This window comes from Megalops cyprinoides, chromosome 1 (assembly GCF_013368585.1).
Source record: "Megalops cyprinoides isolate fMegCyp1 chromosome 1, fMegCyp1.pri, whole genome shotgun sequence".
NCBI classification, from domain to species: Eukaryota; Metazoa; Chordata; class Actinopteri; order Elopiformes; family Megalopidae; genus Megalops; species Megalops cyprinoides.
In genome coordinates this window covers 1930430-1948104 of record NC_050583.1, presented here as the reverse complement: position 1 = coordinate 1948104, position 17675 = coordinate 1930430, and the positions used below count along the sequence as shown (strand labels likewise).

At 50.7% G+C, this 17675-nt stretch overlaps 2 protein-coding genes across 2 annotated transcripts; one reads left to right on the top strand and one right to left on the bottom strand.

Moving 5' to 3' along the window:
* Positions 1-3243: 3243 nt before the first annotated feature.
* ndufaf8 (NADH:ubiquinone oxidoreductase complex assembly factor 8) lies at positions 3244-5360 on the bottom strand. The gene is made up of 3 exons (XM_036543204.1): positions 5194-5360; positions 4906-5016; positions 3244-4592 (listed from the first exon to the last, which is right to left on the bottom strand). Exons 1-3 carry the CDS (start codon positions 5272-5274, stop codon positions 4572-4574), a joined length of 213 nt encoding a protein of 70 aa, XP_036399097.1. The 5' UTR covers positions 5275-5360; the 3' UTR covers positions 3244-4571.
* A 224-nt stretch (positions 5361-5584) lies between these two features.
* Positions 5585-13146, top strand: tepsin (TEPSIN adaptor related protein complex 4 accessory protein). The gene is made up of 13 exons (XM_036534270.1): positions 5585-5645; positions 6250-6322; positions 7122-7213; positions 7481-7574; positions 7900-7967; positions 9170-9251; positions 9926-9997; positions 10257-10445; positions 10561-10741; positions 11564-11677; positions 12071-12149; positions 12237-12371; positions 12583-13146. Exons 1-13 carry the CDS (start codon positions 5607-5609, stop codon positions 13144-13146), a joined length of 1782 nt encoding a protein of 593 aa, XP_036390163.1. The 5' UTR covers positions 5585-5606.
* The last annotated feature ends 4529 nt before the right edge of the window (positions 13147-17675 follow it).

Below are 17675 nucleotides of genomic sequence, written 5' to 3'. Positions count from 1 at the left end.
GTCTCCTGTCAGCAGCACTCTGACGTGAACATGAGCAGGTCCCTCTGAAGAGTCCATTACCGTCTGCTGTTACCTCCTGATGCTGTCCTCTGAGCCCTGCCCCAGCCTGGACAGCATGATTTCGCCTGGTCATGTGACCCCCAAGGTCTGAGCAGCCAGAACGGTCCTTCTTTGTGACCAACCGCCCTGACTGGTTCTCTGCAGTGACTGACCGCCCTGGCTGGTTCTCTGCAGTGACTGACCGCCCTGGACGGTTCTCTGCAGTGACTGACCGCCCTGGCTGGTTCTCTGCAGTGACTGACCACCCTGGAAGGTTCTCTGCAGTGACTGACCGCCCTGGCTGGTTCTCTGCAGTGACTGACCACCCTGGAAGGTTCTCTACAGTGACTGACCGCTCTGGAAGGTTCTCTGCAGTGACTGACCGCCCTGGCTGGTTCTCTGCAGTGACTGACCGCCCTGGCTGGTTCTCTGCGGTGACTGACCGCCCTGGCTGGTTCTCTGCGGTGACTGACCGCCCTGGCTGGTTCTCTGCAGTGACTGACCGCCCTGGCTGGTTCTCTGCAGTGACTGACCGCCCTGGCTGGTTCTCTGCAGTGACTGACCGCCCTGGCTGGTTCTCTGCAGTGACTGACCGCCCTGGAAGGTTCTCTGCAGTGACTGACCGCCCTGGCTGGTTCTCTGCAGTGACTGACCGCCCTGGAAGGTTCTCTACAGTGACTGACCGCTCTGGAAGGTTCTCTGCGGTGACTGACCGCCCTGGCTGGTTCTCTGCGGTGACTGACCGCCCTGGCTGGTTCTCTGCGGTGACTGACCGCCCTGGCTGGTTCTCTGCGGTGACTGACCGCCCTGGCTGGTTCTCTGCGGTGACTGACCGCCCTGGCTGGTTCTCTGCGGTGACTGACCGCTCTGGCTGGTTCTCTGCGGTGACTGACCGCCCTGGCTGGTTCTCTGCAGTGACTGACCGCCCTGGCTGGTTCTCTGCGGTGACTGACCGCCCTGGAAGGTTCTCTGCGGTGACTGACCGCCCTGGAAGGTTCTCTGCAGTGACTGACCGCCCTGGCTGGTTCTCTGCAGTGACTGACCGCCCTGGCTGGTTCTCTGCGGTGACTGACTGCCCTGGAAGGTTCTCTGCGGTGACTGACCGCTCTGGCTGGTTCTCTGCGGTGACTGACCGCTCTGGCTGGTTCTCTGCAGTGACTGACCACCCTGGAAGGTTCTCTACAGTGACTGACCGCTCTGGAAGGTTCTCTGCAGTGACTGACCGCCCTGGCTGGTTCTCTGCAGTGACTGACCGCCCTGGCTGGTTCTCTGCAGTGACTGACCGCCCTGGCTGGTTCTCTGCAGTGACTGACCGCTCTGGAAGGTTCTCTGCAGTGACTGACCGCTCTGGCTGGTTCTCTGCAGTGACTGACCGCTCTGGCTGGTTCTCTGCAGTGACTGACCACCTGACTGTGGATCAGCATGTTTCTCAGAGCCTTGCCCTCCCCCAGGGATCACTGATCTTTGACTCCAGATGTGGGGGGTGCTGGCTGTGTGCCCTCCCGTACCCCAAAGCGCACACCCTGGCACGCAGCAGCGCCCCACACCGGCGGCCTTATTTGAAAGAGTGTCCTGCGTGTTGTACCTCCTCCTTTCATGCCTTACCCGCAGTACTGCCTGCAGTTGCGGCAGGCTACTATACTGAGCTCCCACATACATACCACCTGAAGCTTTACCCTGTGTACTGTCCTGTACCTGTAACTTTGGTGTGTACCCCCCCCCCCAAATCTACAGAAATTTGTATGAGGTCCTCAACCCCCCGGCCCCCATACCACTCTTAGCAGCTTGTCTCTGTCGGACAGGGACTCTCCTAAAACCAAAGTGAGCGAGCCTTCCTCAGTTAGTCATGTACAGGAGCTGGATTTAACTGAGAGTTTGAAACAGTCTCTGCAGTCACGTCCCTTCTCCAAGTGACCCTGTGTGGGTCCACTCGTCCTCATTCTCCAGCTGTTATTTGCTCTCCCATACGGGACCAGAGGCATTGGACACGCCTATCACACCTCACGAGTCATTCATTCAACAGAGGACTGTGTTGTAGAGACTCTTAGTAAGTGCTTATTTTTTTTGTCTGAGATTAAATGCATTTTATTTGTGATTGTATTTTGGTTATATTTTTTGTAAGGTTCTTCTCTACCCATATTCTTTATTGAAGTTATGATTTTGAACTGTGTCATTGTATTTTTCAAAATGTAACATAACGATGCAATTCTCTCAATTCAATGTTCTGGAAAATGACAAGATTGATATGAATGAATACTGAATTTAATTACATTGGGGTAGTTGGTTCTTCCAGATGACGAACTAGGCACAAACTGTAGCAATTCTTCTCGCCATCTTGAAAGGAATGACAAAAAAAAGCAAAACCAAATTAACAAGCACAGCAAGCCGTTTGGATTCACTCCAGACCTACAGCTGCTCCGCACAGGCCTTACGCTGAGCTGTGGATACAGAGCCATGCATCCCGTAATATTCCAACATTCCATATTCTATTCTGAATGTTCCATTTCCCCATAGTGCCTTATTGCATTGCCTGTGTGGGTGTGATGCAAGGTGTGTGTATGTGTATCTCTGATAAACCCATGTTCTGTGGGTATGCCGTGTCGTGCCTCTTATCTTAACCTGCAGTGAAGTTGGGCTGTTCTACATTGATTGCTTAGTAACTCCAGGATGTCCACATACAGTAGAGAGCCAGTCATTGTGAATACCCCATATTACAAGGGGGCCATCTGTATATTTCCTTGTTTTTTCAAAATTCCTAAAACTATAAAGTACCTTTTTTGAAAACTTTTTTGTTAATCTGTAAGAGTGTCTGAAATGGAGAGGACACAGACTGTCTCTGGGAATCTGCGTGTGCCACGTGCTTTCTCTCGTGTGTCGGTGGAAATGTTCCGTTTCGTGTTTGTGGCGAAACCGTTTCCGAAGCACATTCCATTCTCCGCTTCAAATTACAAAACAAATCGTACAAAAAAAGAATAACGAGGACAGGCAAATGGATTCTGACTTTTATTAAATTTGGTAAACCAAGTCTAAGCAGTGTCACACAAGAAAAATAAAGCATCCTAAAATGTTGTTATAAGTGTTAAATGTAATTTAAAATAAAATGGGTTGAAAATGCTTGGTTGCTAATTTTGTTCTTTCAGATTTTTTTTTTTTTTTTTAACTACATTTTGCTGTTAAACCATTCTGTGCCATCTTTTCTGTCTGACAAAGTATTTTACTGCTTTGACATTACCAGGCTCGCTGCTTGGTGAGTCAGTGTGACAGTACAACAGCACTGAGACTCTGTGCCCCAGCACTACCGGAACAAGAACGGAGACTCAGAAGGCTGAGAGGAGACTGACATGTGAAGGGTTCGCTTCAGTCAAGGAGCCGCACCAGAAGATGGGGTGCCTGTAGCTTGTACGTTGTCTGGCCAACCGCTGAAACCTGGTCATGCAGTGCCTCTAATATTGACTCCTTACGGTTTTTTGCTTGTGTTGTACTCTGCCACTTGTAAGTAGTTTGGATAAAAACGCCTGCCAAATGAATAAATGTAAATGTAATGTATGTCTGATGCGTCCACAAGGTTTTATGACCGTTTTGCGGGGGCTGTGTACAAATCGGAGAAACCTGTTTCTGACGGACTGGAGGCCTGCGAAGTCGCAGAAGGAAACGGAAGAGCGATGGAATGGCAGGGTGTCTTGCCAGGGAAGGCGCCTGGTGCCGCGTTTCGGAACGTGAAAGCTTTCTGGCAGAGGGAGGGGCGGATGTGTCATTAACGAGGCGACTCCCCGTTACCACGCTGCCAGACCGCCCCGCCAGCAGCCAGTCATTAGTGCAGAGTTTTACGGCTCTCCCATCGTTGCCATCTCACTTCGGAGGCCGGTAACGAGGACACCGGGCCGTATCACAGCTTCAGACATATGCGCTGCATTAACACGCAAAATCTGTTGGGCTGGAATGGCGGTGCGAAGTCGTGTTGCGCAGTAATTAAGAGGGCTTTTATGTGTCCCTCTCAGAGCTGCACACTTCATATCTCACGTCTCCCCTGCCCTGAACGTGTTTTCTTCTTTAAAATCGAACACACAGGCTGTTTCACATTAAGAGGGAATTTATTTCCTGCATCTGCCTCTCGGACCCTTCCAGCACCTACTTCATTTCACATGTGTAGCTGATTCTACAAGCGTGCAACAGTGCCGCCCAAACAGACAATAAAAGGTCATTAATCCACTCAGTGCACATATCAAATCTAATTTATACACACGCTGTTAGGCGTGACCACAAGCCTCTACAACGAGTTCGTGTCCTCTTGACGTGAAACGCGGGTGGATTTTGTGATGTCAGAGGCAAACTGCCCCCTGCGTTGGTCATACACAAAAATGTCTGCATTGATCAGTACACTTACAGAAAACATAACTGCAGAACTTCGAGAGGGACTCTGCCAGTGAGTTCAGTATCCCTAATCTGGGGTCTTCTGCCGAGTAACGCAGCGTCATCTCCGGCTTCCCGTGCAGCAGAAGCTTCTGTCGAACCCCCGGCTTTGCGGCAGGAAACTACTTCCCACCTTTCTTCGCCTGCATGTTAAATAAGATAACGAGAGGGACATATTTCATACGATGTTTGTAACCTATTTCGAAAGCTTGGCATTTACAGGAGCCACGGTGTTTCTGACCCCTTTATACAGCTTGACATTTACTCATGCAACGCAGATCGCGTACCTGACACAATCTCCTAAAGATACATTGAAAGACAGCCGACACTAAATCAGCTGATCACTTGCTGCAGCCGAGCCGGCGGAACGCATCACGCCGTGCGGATCAGCAGCGTGTCCGGGTCAGATCTGCTCTTTTTCGGCCCCGTACGGACGTTTTATTCGTCGATACTCACCGCGGACACAAAACACTTCTTCAGGGCTTCAAACTCTGCGACACATGAGTCCTTTCTCAGCTCCTGCCGACCCGTTGTCGTGGCTGAGACGCATTTCCCATAAGCAGCCGCCTGTAAGCACCACATACATACACCAGAATTACACCCATCTACCCTGCCCCTGTTCAAACCAGCATCTGAGTTACACTTTACTGCGGTTTAGTTGGCTGGATCACGATGCCAGGAGCCAGCCAGCTAGTTAGCTAGTTAACATCTCGCTAAGTGCTATTTACTCCAGTACGGACTGACCTCCCCAGCACACTGCGCAAGCAGCTCCGGGAAGCGTCGCATCCTTTCCCGGCTGCGAGTCCACACGTTTGCCGCCGACATTTCCGTAAAACAGCCACGGTAAGCTGCTTAAACGCTAATTAGAGGCCATGTATCACACGTTACCCGTGTCCCTGGAAAGCGCCATGTTGTTGACCTTAGACACGGGCGCTGTCGGAAAATATTAAACACTGTCCGTGGTTGGTTTGGAAATACGTCGATCAAGGAACAGGAACTGTTTTCCATCCTCTGATTGGCCTATTTTACTAGTGTCAAAAATATAACCAATAGACAAAACGAATTGTTTGCGCTTTGTTGTCTGATTGGCTACTTCACGGCCTTGACCCCACCCTTTAATGCAACGTCATAGCAGCTGGTACTGAGAGTGCAACATCATGGCAACCCTAATGGAGCGCCTGGCTTTCCTTCAAAAAGTAGGTGCCGCACATTCTGCCGTTTAACGGGGGAAAGAGTTTATCCTGTTTTCAGAACAGCGGGGAATGGGTGCGGCAAACGGAGTATGATCCGATCCTGTGCTGTGGCTGCTGTTGCTGGCAAAACTGTGTCCATCCCGATCCCTCCTGATAGGAATGCTGGTTTAGAGTCATCGGAGCGTCCCCTGTAGTTTGCTGACAAACAGTAAATATTACTCAGTCAGGTTGGAGATTCCATCCCGTTAGCCACATATCTTGGTACCATACGATAGCTTGGTGGATTTTTGGATTGTGCTGTTAGTTTTTATTTACAGCGTTTGCTTAACACGTTGCGGTCACAGCTAGCTAACATTGCCTAGATAGTTTGCTAACGTAGAAATAGCAGGGCAGCTAGCTGGCAAGTTGATCGTCTTGCAAAATCAAGCCACGTTTAATGTTTCTGGCAACAAAATCCTGGTTTTAACTGTATGTCTTGCCGTTTGTCGTAGGTAAATTAGATGTGCATACCATAACACAGAACGTAAGGCTAGCAACGTTTGTAGTCATTCCAGAGTGAGGAAAGTAGTTTTTCAGATATTTCCTTTAGAGAATGTCGTGTCTTTAGGTACCCACTCTGATGAAAGCCACGGCGGATGACGAAACCCCCTGCCCCGGCTACCTTTTCGAAGAAATCGGAAGTATCCTTTCAATCATCAGAGCTTTTGGTTTATTTTTAAATAAGGACGGGCTGTTTGATTTCATTGGGTATACCACGGCACACGAGACATGCTAGCCTCTTTAAGCTCCTTTTATAAAAAGTAATTGTGATTTGTGAAGACATCCAGTTTACGGGTATCTTCACAGATGCAACACTCACAGACACAAATCCCGCACAAAATGAATATTTTACAAGATTAATGTATAAGGGGAGACGCAGGGTTGTTAGCCAGATCTCACAACCCGAAACTATTAAACGTCACTAGACAAAAAATCTGAAACTATGGGAGGTCAGAGCGAAATTCTCAACAACGCTCACTTTCGAAAAAATATTAATATTGTTAATATATTAATTCTAATTGCCGATTGTATTATAAAAAAAGACAAACTAATGACCAAATTTCAGCTGTTTTTCGGGCTCTGAAGTCCATGTAAAAGTAGTGACAATATATTGGACTTGGCGAAAGGCCAGTGGTGCTCCGCCAGCCCTGCGTTATGGCGAAGCTTCGCGGTGGATCGATGTGTCTGTGTCCGGGCTCCTGCTGATTCCGTGATCGTTGCAGGGCGTGGAGTGACTGGGGTGGCCGCAGTGAATGAGATGATTGTCAGATGAGTGAATCAGCGCGGAGTTCTGTGAATTATGAGTCCTGTAAACACAGCCCTGAATGAACACAGCGCTGCAGTGCGCCGCTTTGCCCTGCAGAGGCAGCATACGCCCTTCCACTGCACTGGAAAACCTCAGCGGCGGCCGTTGTGTCCTTTACGCTCCTGGAAAACCAGAGATTTCCCATGAGTCAGTGGGCTGCTGCCAGTGCCTGCTGGAGTACCTCCTGGACCGGTTGCAGGGGCAGTCCTGCCATGTCAAACTGAAGGTTTGTGTGATAAGGAGTAGGGCTTGTAACCACAAGGTTTCTGGTTCCATTCCCCACTGGGGCACTACTGTTGTACCCAGCTGTATTGATGGTTAAAACTGTAACGTGTGTAAGTCTCTCTGAATAGGAGTGTCTGCTGAATGACAGTGATGTAATGAAAATGTGAGAGATGTTTTAAAAGTCTGTGAAGTGGCGGGGCTGGTGGTGTGAAGGAGAGCTGATGCTGTGATCCTGAGCACTGAGATGCAGCCACCCCCTCTCTCGCAGGTGCTGAAGATCCTGCTTCACCTGTGTAGTCACGGTTCGCCGCACTTCGTCACAGAGTTGCGGCGCAACGCCACCTTCATCCAGGAGGTGACAGGTGAGGCCGCGTTGCCAATGGCTAACGCAATGTCCCATCTCGGTTAAATTCCAGGAGTGTTACTGGAGAGGTCGTTTTCAGTGCTGGGGTGGGTTTTCAGTCCGGTGAACCACAGTACGGCAATAGCGTCACCTTGCTTAGAGGCTGGGTCCCCCAGTGAAGCTGGAGGACCCTGTTACAGACCTCTCACTGGAGACATCCCTCTGCCAGACTGTGATCCACGCAGGGCTGCTCTTTATCTGGCTTTCTGATCGGGTTAAAACGTGGTCCCTCTGATGGAAACGTGGCTTTGTGGGGTGTGACTGCGCTCTCTCTGCCCCTGCAGTGTACAGCGGCCCTCCTGACCCCATCCACGGCAGCGCCCTGTACCAGAAGGTGCGGGCCACAGCACAGGTGAGTGCGGGCGGAGCCTTCCCTTCGGTGTCACTCACAGGAACACACGGTGTTTCTACACACTCACACGCTCATGCACACACATCCATACATGCATGTACACGCTCGCACGCACAGACATGCGCACGCACACAGGTGTACACACACGGACGTACACTCTTCACACACAGCTGCACACAGACATGGGTACACACACACACACACACACACACACACAAACAGAGGCTCATTCACACATAGACCATTGTTTGCACTGTGTGAACATTATGATGTAGGGTGATGTAGCTGATACAGATCATTACTAAGGGCTGTGTGCATGTTAGTCTGGCACATGCACAGTGCTCTTAAGATTAAGCATTAGACACTCTGTTTGTACTAGTGGAATTTCTCCTTTACATTTGTATATATTTTCACACTGCTTTCTACCTGGATGTGTTTCTGGGCATTCTGTATCAATGTGCCTGTAATTGTGGGTCTGTGCTATGTTATCGCAGTTATCTTGTTAGTCACTGTTTGCTTAAAAAAATAAAATGTAATGAATTAACACATAATAAGGAACATAAAAAGAAAAATGCTGATAACAACAAATAATGAAACTGAGGGGGCAGTTTCACCCGTAACCAGGTTCAGGCTAATTTGCTGTCACAGTGGGGTGTCGGTCAGGACACAGGAGTCAGGTTCCGGGTTCAGTTGTTTATTGGGGATTTTGAATGGATGGATGCGAGGGTTTGTGTTGTATGTGTGTGTGGTTTCTTTGGCACAGACGCACACAACAACAGCACAATGCTTGGTCCCCATAGGCTTGGTCTCCCCAGTTCTTCACCTCCCAGGTATTGTTGCAGTACTGAGGTGGGGGAGGTCACCACCACCTTTATATTGTCCCGTATCCCTGGCCCTATTGAGGCCCTGATTGGTGGCCAAAGGATACGGGCAGGTCCGAGGGCAAATGGTGACCTGGGGGCCGTCCTTGGGGGTGCGCCTGTGCTTCGAGTTACCTGTGGGGGTCCTGCTGATAAGGGGAGCAGCAGGACCGGTTTGGCCAGGTTTCAGCTGAGTTGTAAACAAGTGCATGTGAGAGGTGGGGGTGGTGCGCAAACAAGGACAAGACAAAGACAGCCACAGAAACATGTGGCCCTTTTCTACAAATAATAAGCACCATCACAATCCTGTTTCCTGTGGTCCCCTGCTGCGTCTCTCTGCAGGACCTGGCCAGTCAGCTGTTTTCTGACACGGTGGCCCCCCTCCCAGCTCTGTCCCCCTGTGAAGCTGCCACGCCCACAATGGGTAAGTCTGTGACTCTGTGTTTATTTCACCTGACCGTCTGTGTCAGGCATGTGGCTGCGGTCACTGTGCCCAGCGTTTCAAACAAGCTCATCCAATCAGAGACAGCGCTGCTGTCTATAACAGCAGCGGAAATGTAACTGGCTGATTGGCTGACTGGCTGACAGGAGTACTGGCTGGCTGCCTGACTGACTGGCTGAGTTACAGTTAGTGATTCGATAAGTGACCGAGTGAGCGAGTGACTCTGCTGGCTGAGTTACAGTTAGTGATTCGATAAGTGACCGAGCGAGTGAGTGACTCTGCTGGCTGAGTTACAGTTAGCGATTCGATAAGTGACCGCGCGAGCGAGTGACTCTGCTGGCTGAGTTACAGTTAGTGATTCGATAAGTGACCGAGTGAGCGAGTGACTCTGCTGGCTGAGTTACAGTTAGTGATTCGATAAGTGACCGAGTGAGCGAGTGACTCTGCTGGCTGAGTTACAGTTAGTGATTCGATAAGTGACCGAGCGAGCGAGTGACTCTGCTGGCTGAGTTACAGTTAGTGATTCGATAAGTGACCGAGCGAGCGAGTGACTCTGCTGGCTGAGTGTACAGTATGACAGGCTGAGCCGGAGTCAGTGATTCAGTGAGTGACTGACTGGCTGGTTGATAAACTTCTGTGGTTGCATTGTCTTGCAGGTATGGGCTCAGAGTCGGTGCCACGGTCTGGGATGCAGGGTTTTGGATACAGTCCAAGGAGGCACGCCTCTGGTAGGCAGGGGGGCCGAGGGGGTGGGTGGGGGGTGGAGGGGTGGTTGTGATAGGGAGAAGGCGTGGGTGGGGGAGGGTGTGGGGGGTGTTTTAAATCCTGTGGTTTTGTTCTTCTCTAGCACACACGTGTTTGTGTAGCTGTTTATCAGTTCCCAGATTTGAGCAGGAATGACTTGGTCTCTGTCTGATTTTGTGTGTGTGTGTTTGTGGGTATGTGTGCTTCTGGCTTGTTTGTGATGTCACTTCCTGCCCCTCACAGGTGGAGGCACGTTCTTGGATAAGATCCAGAAGGCTGCAGAGGTGGTGGCCAGCGCTGTGCTCCCCCCGACCGAGCACCAGGGCATCCGCCTCCATGACAACCACTACCGTGCCGTGGTAGCGCCCTCTGCTGCTGTGGAGGTGGCAGTGCCAGCGTGCACCTACAACCTGCCCTCCCACGGCCTGAAAGGTGAGGGGCTGACTCACGCACTTTTAGAAAACTATACTCTGTGTTACCTGAGAGTTAGGAGTTGCGTATGCTGTGCTGACAGACTGCTCTGCCCCCCCCCCCCCCCCCCCCCAAGCCGCACGGAGGTGCCCCGGCCAGGCCGGCGGGGGCTGGGAGGAGAGCGACAGTGGCCACAGCTCCCATGATTCCTCTCAGGAGAACGGTGATGTCAGCAGGGCGTCAGTGGGCGGGAGCAGCAAGTCGGGGACGGGCAGCCATTCAGGGGCCAGCCGGGAGAGTGGGGACCTGGCGGAGCGGTGAGACGCCCCCGGAGACAGGGCAGCACCCCCACTCCACGCCCATCCACACACCTGCAGCCACCCCACACCCTTACACACACCCATCCACACGCCCTCTGCGTGACCTTCAGCTGGGCTGACGTGGGAAATGCTGGTGCTTCCACAGCACTGTGCCTGTAGGAGGCACTGAGTCTGGCAGCTGCAGAGGTGTGAGAGACCCAGCCGAGTGCAGCTTCCAAATGCAGGGCTACTGAGCTGAAATCAGAGGAGCACTTGCAGAAGGAAATTCCTTTCTGATTAAAATGTTTCTTCATTCATTTTAAATCCGTCCATGATATTTTTATTACATTACTTGTATCATATATAGGTAGTGGTGTGGTGTGGTGGAGCAAGGAGCAAGGTTTGCCCTTGCAGGTTTGATTCCTACATGGGGCATTACTTGGGTAGGGTAGTGACCCGGAATTTTTTCAGTAAATAACCAGATATATGAAGTAAATTGATAGCATGTTGCTTAATAAGAGCTGCCAGGCAAACATAAAGCCGAACAGTGTCATGTAATAATGTACTGTAATATAGTTTATATGCTAAGCAGATTCTCATCCAGTACTGCATACATCTGACATGTTATAACCTATTACCTGCTACAGCTGGTAAAGCCGTTCGGGTTAAGTACCTTACTCAACATATCTAGGATTCACACCTTCAACCTGCTGCTTTGGGGTCTGGATCTATAACCACCTGCATGACTTGTGGTTGTGTACACTCCCTGCCTGCTCCCTGTGCGAACTTTGACCCTGACCTCTGACCTCACACTTTTTCCCTCCCAATCTGCCTCTGCAGGGTGGAGGCCATGCACCTAGGAGACTGTTGCCAGGAGACCATGCTCATCAGCAGCCTGACCGAAGGTTCCAAGGTCTTCCTGTCCCGAGAGGAGACCCAGCACTTCATCAAAGAGTCAGTCTGAGTGTGCTGTCTGTACAGCGCCCCCTACAGGGCAGAGTCAGTCTGCTGTCTGTACAGCGCCCCCTACAGGACAGAATCAGCCTGAGTCTGCTGTCTGTACAGCGCCCCCTTCAGAGTCAGTCTGAGTGTGCTGTCTGTACAGCGCCCCCTTCAGAGTCAGTCTGAGTGTGCTGTCTGTAACGCGCCCCCTACAGGGCAGAGTCAGTCTGCTGTCTGTACAGCGCCCCCTTCCTGCCCACCTGTAATTTACCTGCCCACCTGTAATTTACCCGCTCACCTGTAATTTACCCGCTCACCTGTAATTTTCCTGCTCACCTGTAATTTACCCGCTCACCTGTAATTTACCCGCTCACCTGTAATTTTCCTGCTCACCTGTCCTTTCAGGTGTGCCACGCTGAACTGTGAGGTGGTGGTGGAGCTGCTGTGCCGTAGGCTCCAGGACCCTGCACATACTGTGCAAATGGTACAGCCTGACACCCCTGCACTTAAACATGACTTCAAATATCAGTGCTGTAAGCATTCATGTGCCATTTCCCCACTGTGCCACCAGAGGGTGCTGTGTGCTGTCGCCTGCCTGATGTCGTCTGACCTGCTCTCGCTGGACCACATATTCAGCATTACCCAGAAGCACCTGGTGCAGCTGAGCGAGGGGCCGGCAGGGCCAGTGGCTAATAAAGCAACCAAGGTTAGTCTGACAACATCATCATCACAGCACGTACATATACACACACTCTCATACACACACTCGCACACACGCAGACACACACACACATACACATCCTCATCTTTCAGCATCATCAGCCAGGTCCCCTGTCTCGCAGAGCAAACCAAAGCTCATCATTCTGAATCATGAAAAGCTTCCCGCGCTCCGTGACCTCTGACCCCTGTGTCCGCAGCTCCTGAGGCAGTTTGAGGCTCTGACAGCTGGCCAGTTGGGCGTGGCCAGGCGGACGGTCACAGTCGCCCCGGCGACCGCCAGCCCCCTCCTCCCGGACGACTCCTCCAAACTCCCGGGAGGCGCATCGCTCCCCGCGCCCAGCAGGGGGCGCACCGGTCCACAGGACGAGCCTCTCTCCAGCACGGGACAGCAGTGCTGGCGCTCGGAGGGGCGCTCGGAACGCGTGGAGCCCGAGGATCAGAGGGCGCCCTCGAACTCCCGCGACTCGGAGCCAGAAGGACAGACGGACTCCGCCCCGGCCGCCCCCACGGACAGGCTGTCCATCTTCAGCGGCATGGAGCTGGTGACCCGGGGCAAAACCGTCTGCACGCTGCCCGCGCAGACGGACTGCGAGCCGGGCGCCCTCGCCCCCGGGCCCGCAGTGCAGGACCCCAGCGGTGACCCTCACAGGGCGATACACCCGCCACACCCGCCACACCCCAACACCAGCAGCACCCCGCCCTCACACACCCCCCCGCACAGCCGCCAGCAGCTCTCCGCCTTCTCCTTCCTCAACGTCTGAGCGCTCAGATGGAACAATATCAGCAGTAATAATACCGATGACGGAGATGATGTTGATGATGATGATATTATTTATATGAAAGATGAGGAACAGTGAAGCCTGGATTCAGGCCTGAACATTTGTCCTTAACTTCTACTGACCCCTACCAAGTCAGGCGAGTTCAGTAGTTATAAAAATCTACGGAAAAGAAGTGTTTGTATGGAAAATGAGTAAGATCTGCTTTTGCGCTTGTGTGTCAGAGTTAAGTCTGAATGCTGACTGAGTGTGGGCCTGTGTACGTACGCATGTAAAGATGCACTGAGGGGATACAGCTGTGAATTCAGGGTTTTGTGGCACTGCAGAGAGGGGCAGGGGGTTAACCCAAACCCCACCCCCTCCAGAACAGCGTTAGCAAAGCAGCAGGTGTCCTGCCTCTACTCTTTCAGTCTTTGGATTATTTCTTTCCACTGCATCCAGTCACAGTTGGTGTGTGTGTGTCATCCTGGTGAAGGAACTAGACCGGTAGCCAGATGGTATCGCGTTCAAATCCCTGTTTGGGACAGGCAGTCATTGTAGTAGTAATCAGAATAATACTAACTTCAGTTATACAGCACCTCTCATCCCTGGGCAGCTGCTGAAGCTGAACTGAGGGGTGAATACCAAGCTGGATAGAGGCTGAACTGAGGGGTGAATACCCAGCTGGATAGAGGCTGAACTGAGGGGTGAATACCCAGCTGGATAGAGGCTGAACTGAGGGGTGAATACCCAGCTGGATAGAGGCTGAACTGAGGGGTGAATACCCAGCTGGATAGAAGGACAGTGTAGAATGGGAGTGTTGTACTGCACCCAGTGACCACACAGCTGCGCAGACTCCACACCGACTCCACACCGCTGCACAGACTCCACACCGACTCCACACCGCTGCGCAGACTCCACACCGACTCCACACCGCTGCGCAGACTCCACACCGACTCCACACCGCCACTGACAGCTCACCTCTCCCATTATGAGTGGATGAGTTTGGCTTTGCTGTCTGCTGCTTCCAGCAAGACAAAGGGGGACGGGTTCAGTTCCCCTGCCTTGGTTATTTCACATGTTGTCCACTAGATGGCTCAGTTTCCATATGATCAACCAGGCTGCAGGAAGGGCTCCCATCTGCTGCCAGTCTAGACTCTAGAGAGTAGCTCAGAGGCATCTGAATGCACAGGCCCACAGAAAAGAGGTGGCCAGCCTGGGCCCCCTCAGAGGCAGGTGTGCATCCGCTACAAACTGGATCAGCGCCAAGATCGGAAACGTACAATGCTCTTACATCATAGAGTAACATGAAAGTGATCTCGAGCAAAGAGCGTTCAGGATATCTCTCCAAAAGCATGAAAACAGTGGAACTACACTGTTCATTTGGCAAAACAGCCATTTCATTCGCGTCAGGTTTAAATAAAATAAATTATAATAAAAATTATAATAAAATTTCACACAGGGAATACATGCAGGGACAGTGAGAACACCAGGCGCCTCTCAGCGTGACACATGAACGGGCTGTTACCATGGTAATGACAGTGAGACTGGCTCTGACTCTGTGCTGTGGTTCAGGCTGGCCACTCCTGGACTGAGGATGACGGCTGGGTCCGATGGCACAGGGATGATCCTGATCCTGATTTGGGGTTTTGGGGCAGAAGGTCATGACAGCAATGTCTCAGTAACCTCAACAGCTCTGTCTGTGGTCTCTCTGTTAATGACAGCTGGATTGGGTTGCACACTTGAACAGCTGAACCTGATGCACTTAAAAGTCTTCCTCTCTATTTTCGCTGCCTCACAGTATACACTAACGCAGGGTCTGTCAGCTCTTCCAGAGGTGCACACCTGGCAGGAGTTTTTTCTCTCACAGTACATCACCTTATTTACATTGGTCCTGGGGAAAAAGCCATTTATGAATATTTTGTTTGCAAAGATGATGGTCATTCAAAGGGTAATTTATATAATCATGCATTAAATTATTTGTCAAAACGTTTTGTGTCCTGTTGGTCAAAGTGTGTGTGTTTGTGTGGGATGGTGGGTGGGTGGGGTCACTCAGAGGCTTTCCATTGGTCGATCTGAAAGGACTCCAGCCACTCACATCAGGTTGAAAGGAACATGCTTTCCTCAGGTTTGATAAAAGTGAGATTTTGGTTGATGAAACAGGTTAACCCAGGTGAGTGTCTGCATACGCTGCAGTGAAAGCCGTTGTAAGGATGCTTCACCTCTGCAGGTGTGAGCCAGGAGTCAGTGTGTGAATGAGAAAGTTGTGAAAGGTGTGCAGACCTGTGGCTACCAGTTCAATGTTTCAGCTGAGGAACATTGTAAGTTGGTTCAGCTCATACCTGAAGGAATTATTGATGTCGGCACGCTTCAGTTTTTGGCATGATTCTGTGAGTGTGTGGAGGTGTAGTGGTGAGGAGTATGTGCCACAACCCAAAGGCTGCAGGTTTGATGCTCAGATGGGGCACTGCTGTTGTACCCCATGGGCAAGGTACTGCGCACAAATAGCAGCAGTATACCCAGCTGTATGAATGGGTAACATGGAAGACCTGTCAGCAGGGGGGGGTTTCTCTGAATAAGAGTTTCTGCTGAGCATGATGCAAGAATGGCCTCTGTCTCACTGTGTCTGTGGGGCTGGACTGACTGACCCCAGAACAGTCATCGCTAACCCTAACCCGATGTCCATCTGATGCAGCTGTTGACAGAGTGCTTGTCTGGATCAGACACACCTTGGCAAATATTTGCTGTAAACTATTTTCAGAATAATTGTACCAATAAAGAATCAAAGGGGTTCCAGTTTTTTGTGGATGTGTTCCCCTAACACTTTCTCAGTATGGACTAGGACTCACTTTAAGATAAGGCGTAAGATCAGCTGATGGAATTTCTTAGATGACTGAGCTGACATGCTAACAAGAAAAACCAAGACTGAATTAAAAATCAACGATTTTTAATTTTCAAATGTAAGAGGTGGATTTAAAAAAAAAAAGGAACAAAAAAAAAATCCAACACTTAAATGTCGGCTAGAAGGTAATGTACAATCCCACATACAAAAACATCATCGTTATAATCAAATGTTGCTTTCGTTATGTTTGCACGTGTTCGGACAAGAGCCGGGGCAGGCATGCACAGCAGGAGGGCTCAGGTGGACACGGTCACAGTGCAGGTGACCACGCCCTCCAGCGAGCAGGACAGCAGTCAGAACAACCGGTCAGTGCCTGAGGCCAGGGGTTGACCCGCTGAGCTGAGCTTGACCGAGTGTGTTTGGGAGATGGGGGAAGAGTCACACACAGAAACAGAAAAAGGCCCACTGTACCCCAGTTCCATCTCATTCCCGCACACAATCCCTTCCCAGCATGCACTATGATCCCATGCCATTATCACAGCGTGTTAGGTCTCAGGACAGCCCGTTATAACCTTATAGCGACGCATTTGTTTCGACATTCACATGACCACACCGCAAACGGCTGATGATTGTATGTAAACCAGGCAATGCTCAATCCTGCAAACTCCCTACGGCCCATCCCCCATTCCCAGGAATTAAAATAAGAACAAAGGAAGCCTATGATAATAATCATCAAACACCTGAAAGAGATGTGGTACAGCTAATTCCCCAAGACTACGTTTAGCTAAAAGCTATTCTGGGTAACTCTGGCTCACAGGAGATTCCTGTCTTGTCATAGAGAAGCTGATGGCTTTAGATCTTGTATCTCAGCACATTGGCTACTCATTTCAAATATCAAAATGTCCAAAAACATGTTGATTTGTAATACCTTGTGTGCACCAACAGCATCACTCACACCCCCTTTATTGCTAATGAATGGTTTAGGGTTTAGCCTCCTCCTCTCTGCAGGGGGGTGTTCAATCTAACCACCATGGTCCTTCTTCACTTCTGAGTCTCGAATTCCAGTAAACTGTTTTAATAGAATTCGCTGTCTGCCGTTTCGAGAGTCACTGCCTTTTTCCACTCCTGCACAATTATTGTCTGTTAAAGACAAAGTCCTCCAGCAAGGCGCAGTCAAAACCTCATGCATTTCACACACTTGGAAAATACAAACATACACAAGTGTTTTCTGTGCTTTTTCTTCATGTGAATTTTGGTGGCACCTGAGTCATGATTGTGTATGAATGTGCCCATGGTGATGCTTTCTTACGCTGACTACACAGCCAGAACTCCGGTCCTTCTCCTCCTCCATCAGGTAGTTGACCCCATGGAGCAAAAACCAGAGGTCAGCCAATAAAACGCTTCTGCTTGCAGAGAATCACCTCGGTAACGTGGCTGTGCAGTAAGGTTTCAGTGTAGCCAAGAACCTGTGACAGTGTGAGTCACATGACCAAAGCTGAACATGACTACCCTCTCTCCACTCACAGACTTCAGAGGTGGCAGCAGGGCCAACAGCTTTCCCACCGGCCCAGAACTGCCCCAGAACAGTACCCAAAAGGCACTCACTTCTGCTCTACTCTAACGTCACTCTCACGCTAACTGCCATTATCACTCCACTCTTATATAGCTCACATTCTCACTCTCTTTCTTACTC

Coding starts and splice junctions, on each gene's coding strand:
- tepsin (XM_036534270.1), top strand. CDS start 5,607: ATGGCAACCCTAATGGAGCGCCTGGCTTTCCTTCAAAAA. Junction 9,252..9,925: donor AGCTGCCACGCCCACAATGG/GTAAGTCTGTGA, acceptor ATTGTCTTGCAG/GTATGGGCTCAGAGTCGGTG. Junction 12,372..12,582: donor TGGCTAATAAAGCAACCAAG/GTTAGTCTGACA, acceptor CTGTGTCCGCAG/CTCCTGAGGCAGTTTGAGGC.
- ndufaf8 (XM_036543204.1), bottom strand. CDS start 5,274: ATGTCGGCGGCAAACGTGTGGACTCGCAGCCGGGAAAGGATGCGACGC. Junction 5,017..5,193: donor TTGCGCAGTGTGCTGGGGAG/GTCAGTCCGTAC, acceptor TGGTGCTTACAG/GCGGCTGCTTATGGGAAATG. Junction 4,593..4,905: donor AGAAGTGTTTTGTGTCCGCG/GTGAGTATCGAC, acceptor TTTAACATGCAG/GCGAAGAAAGGTGGGAAGTA.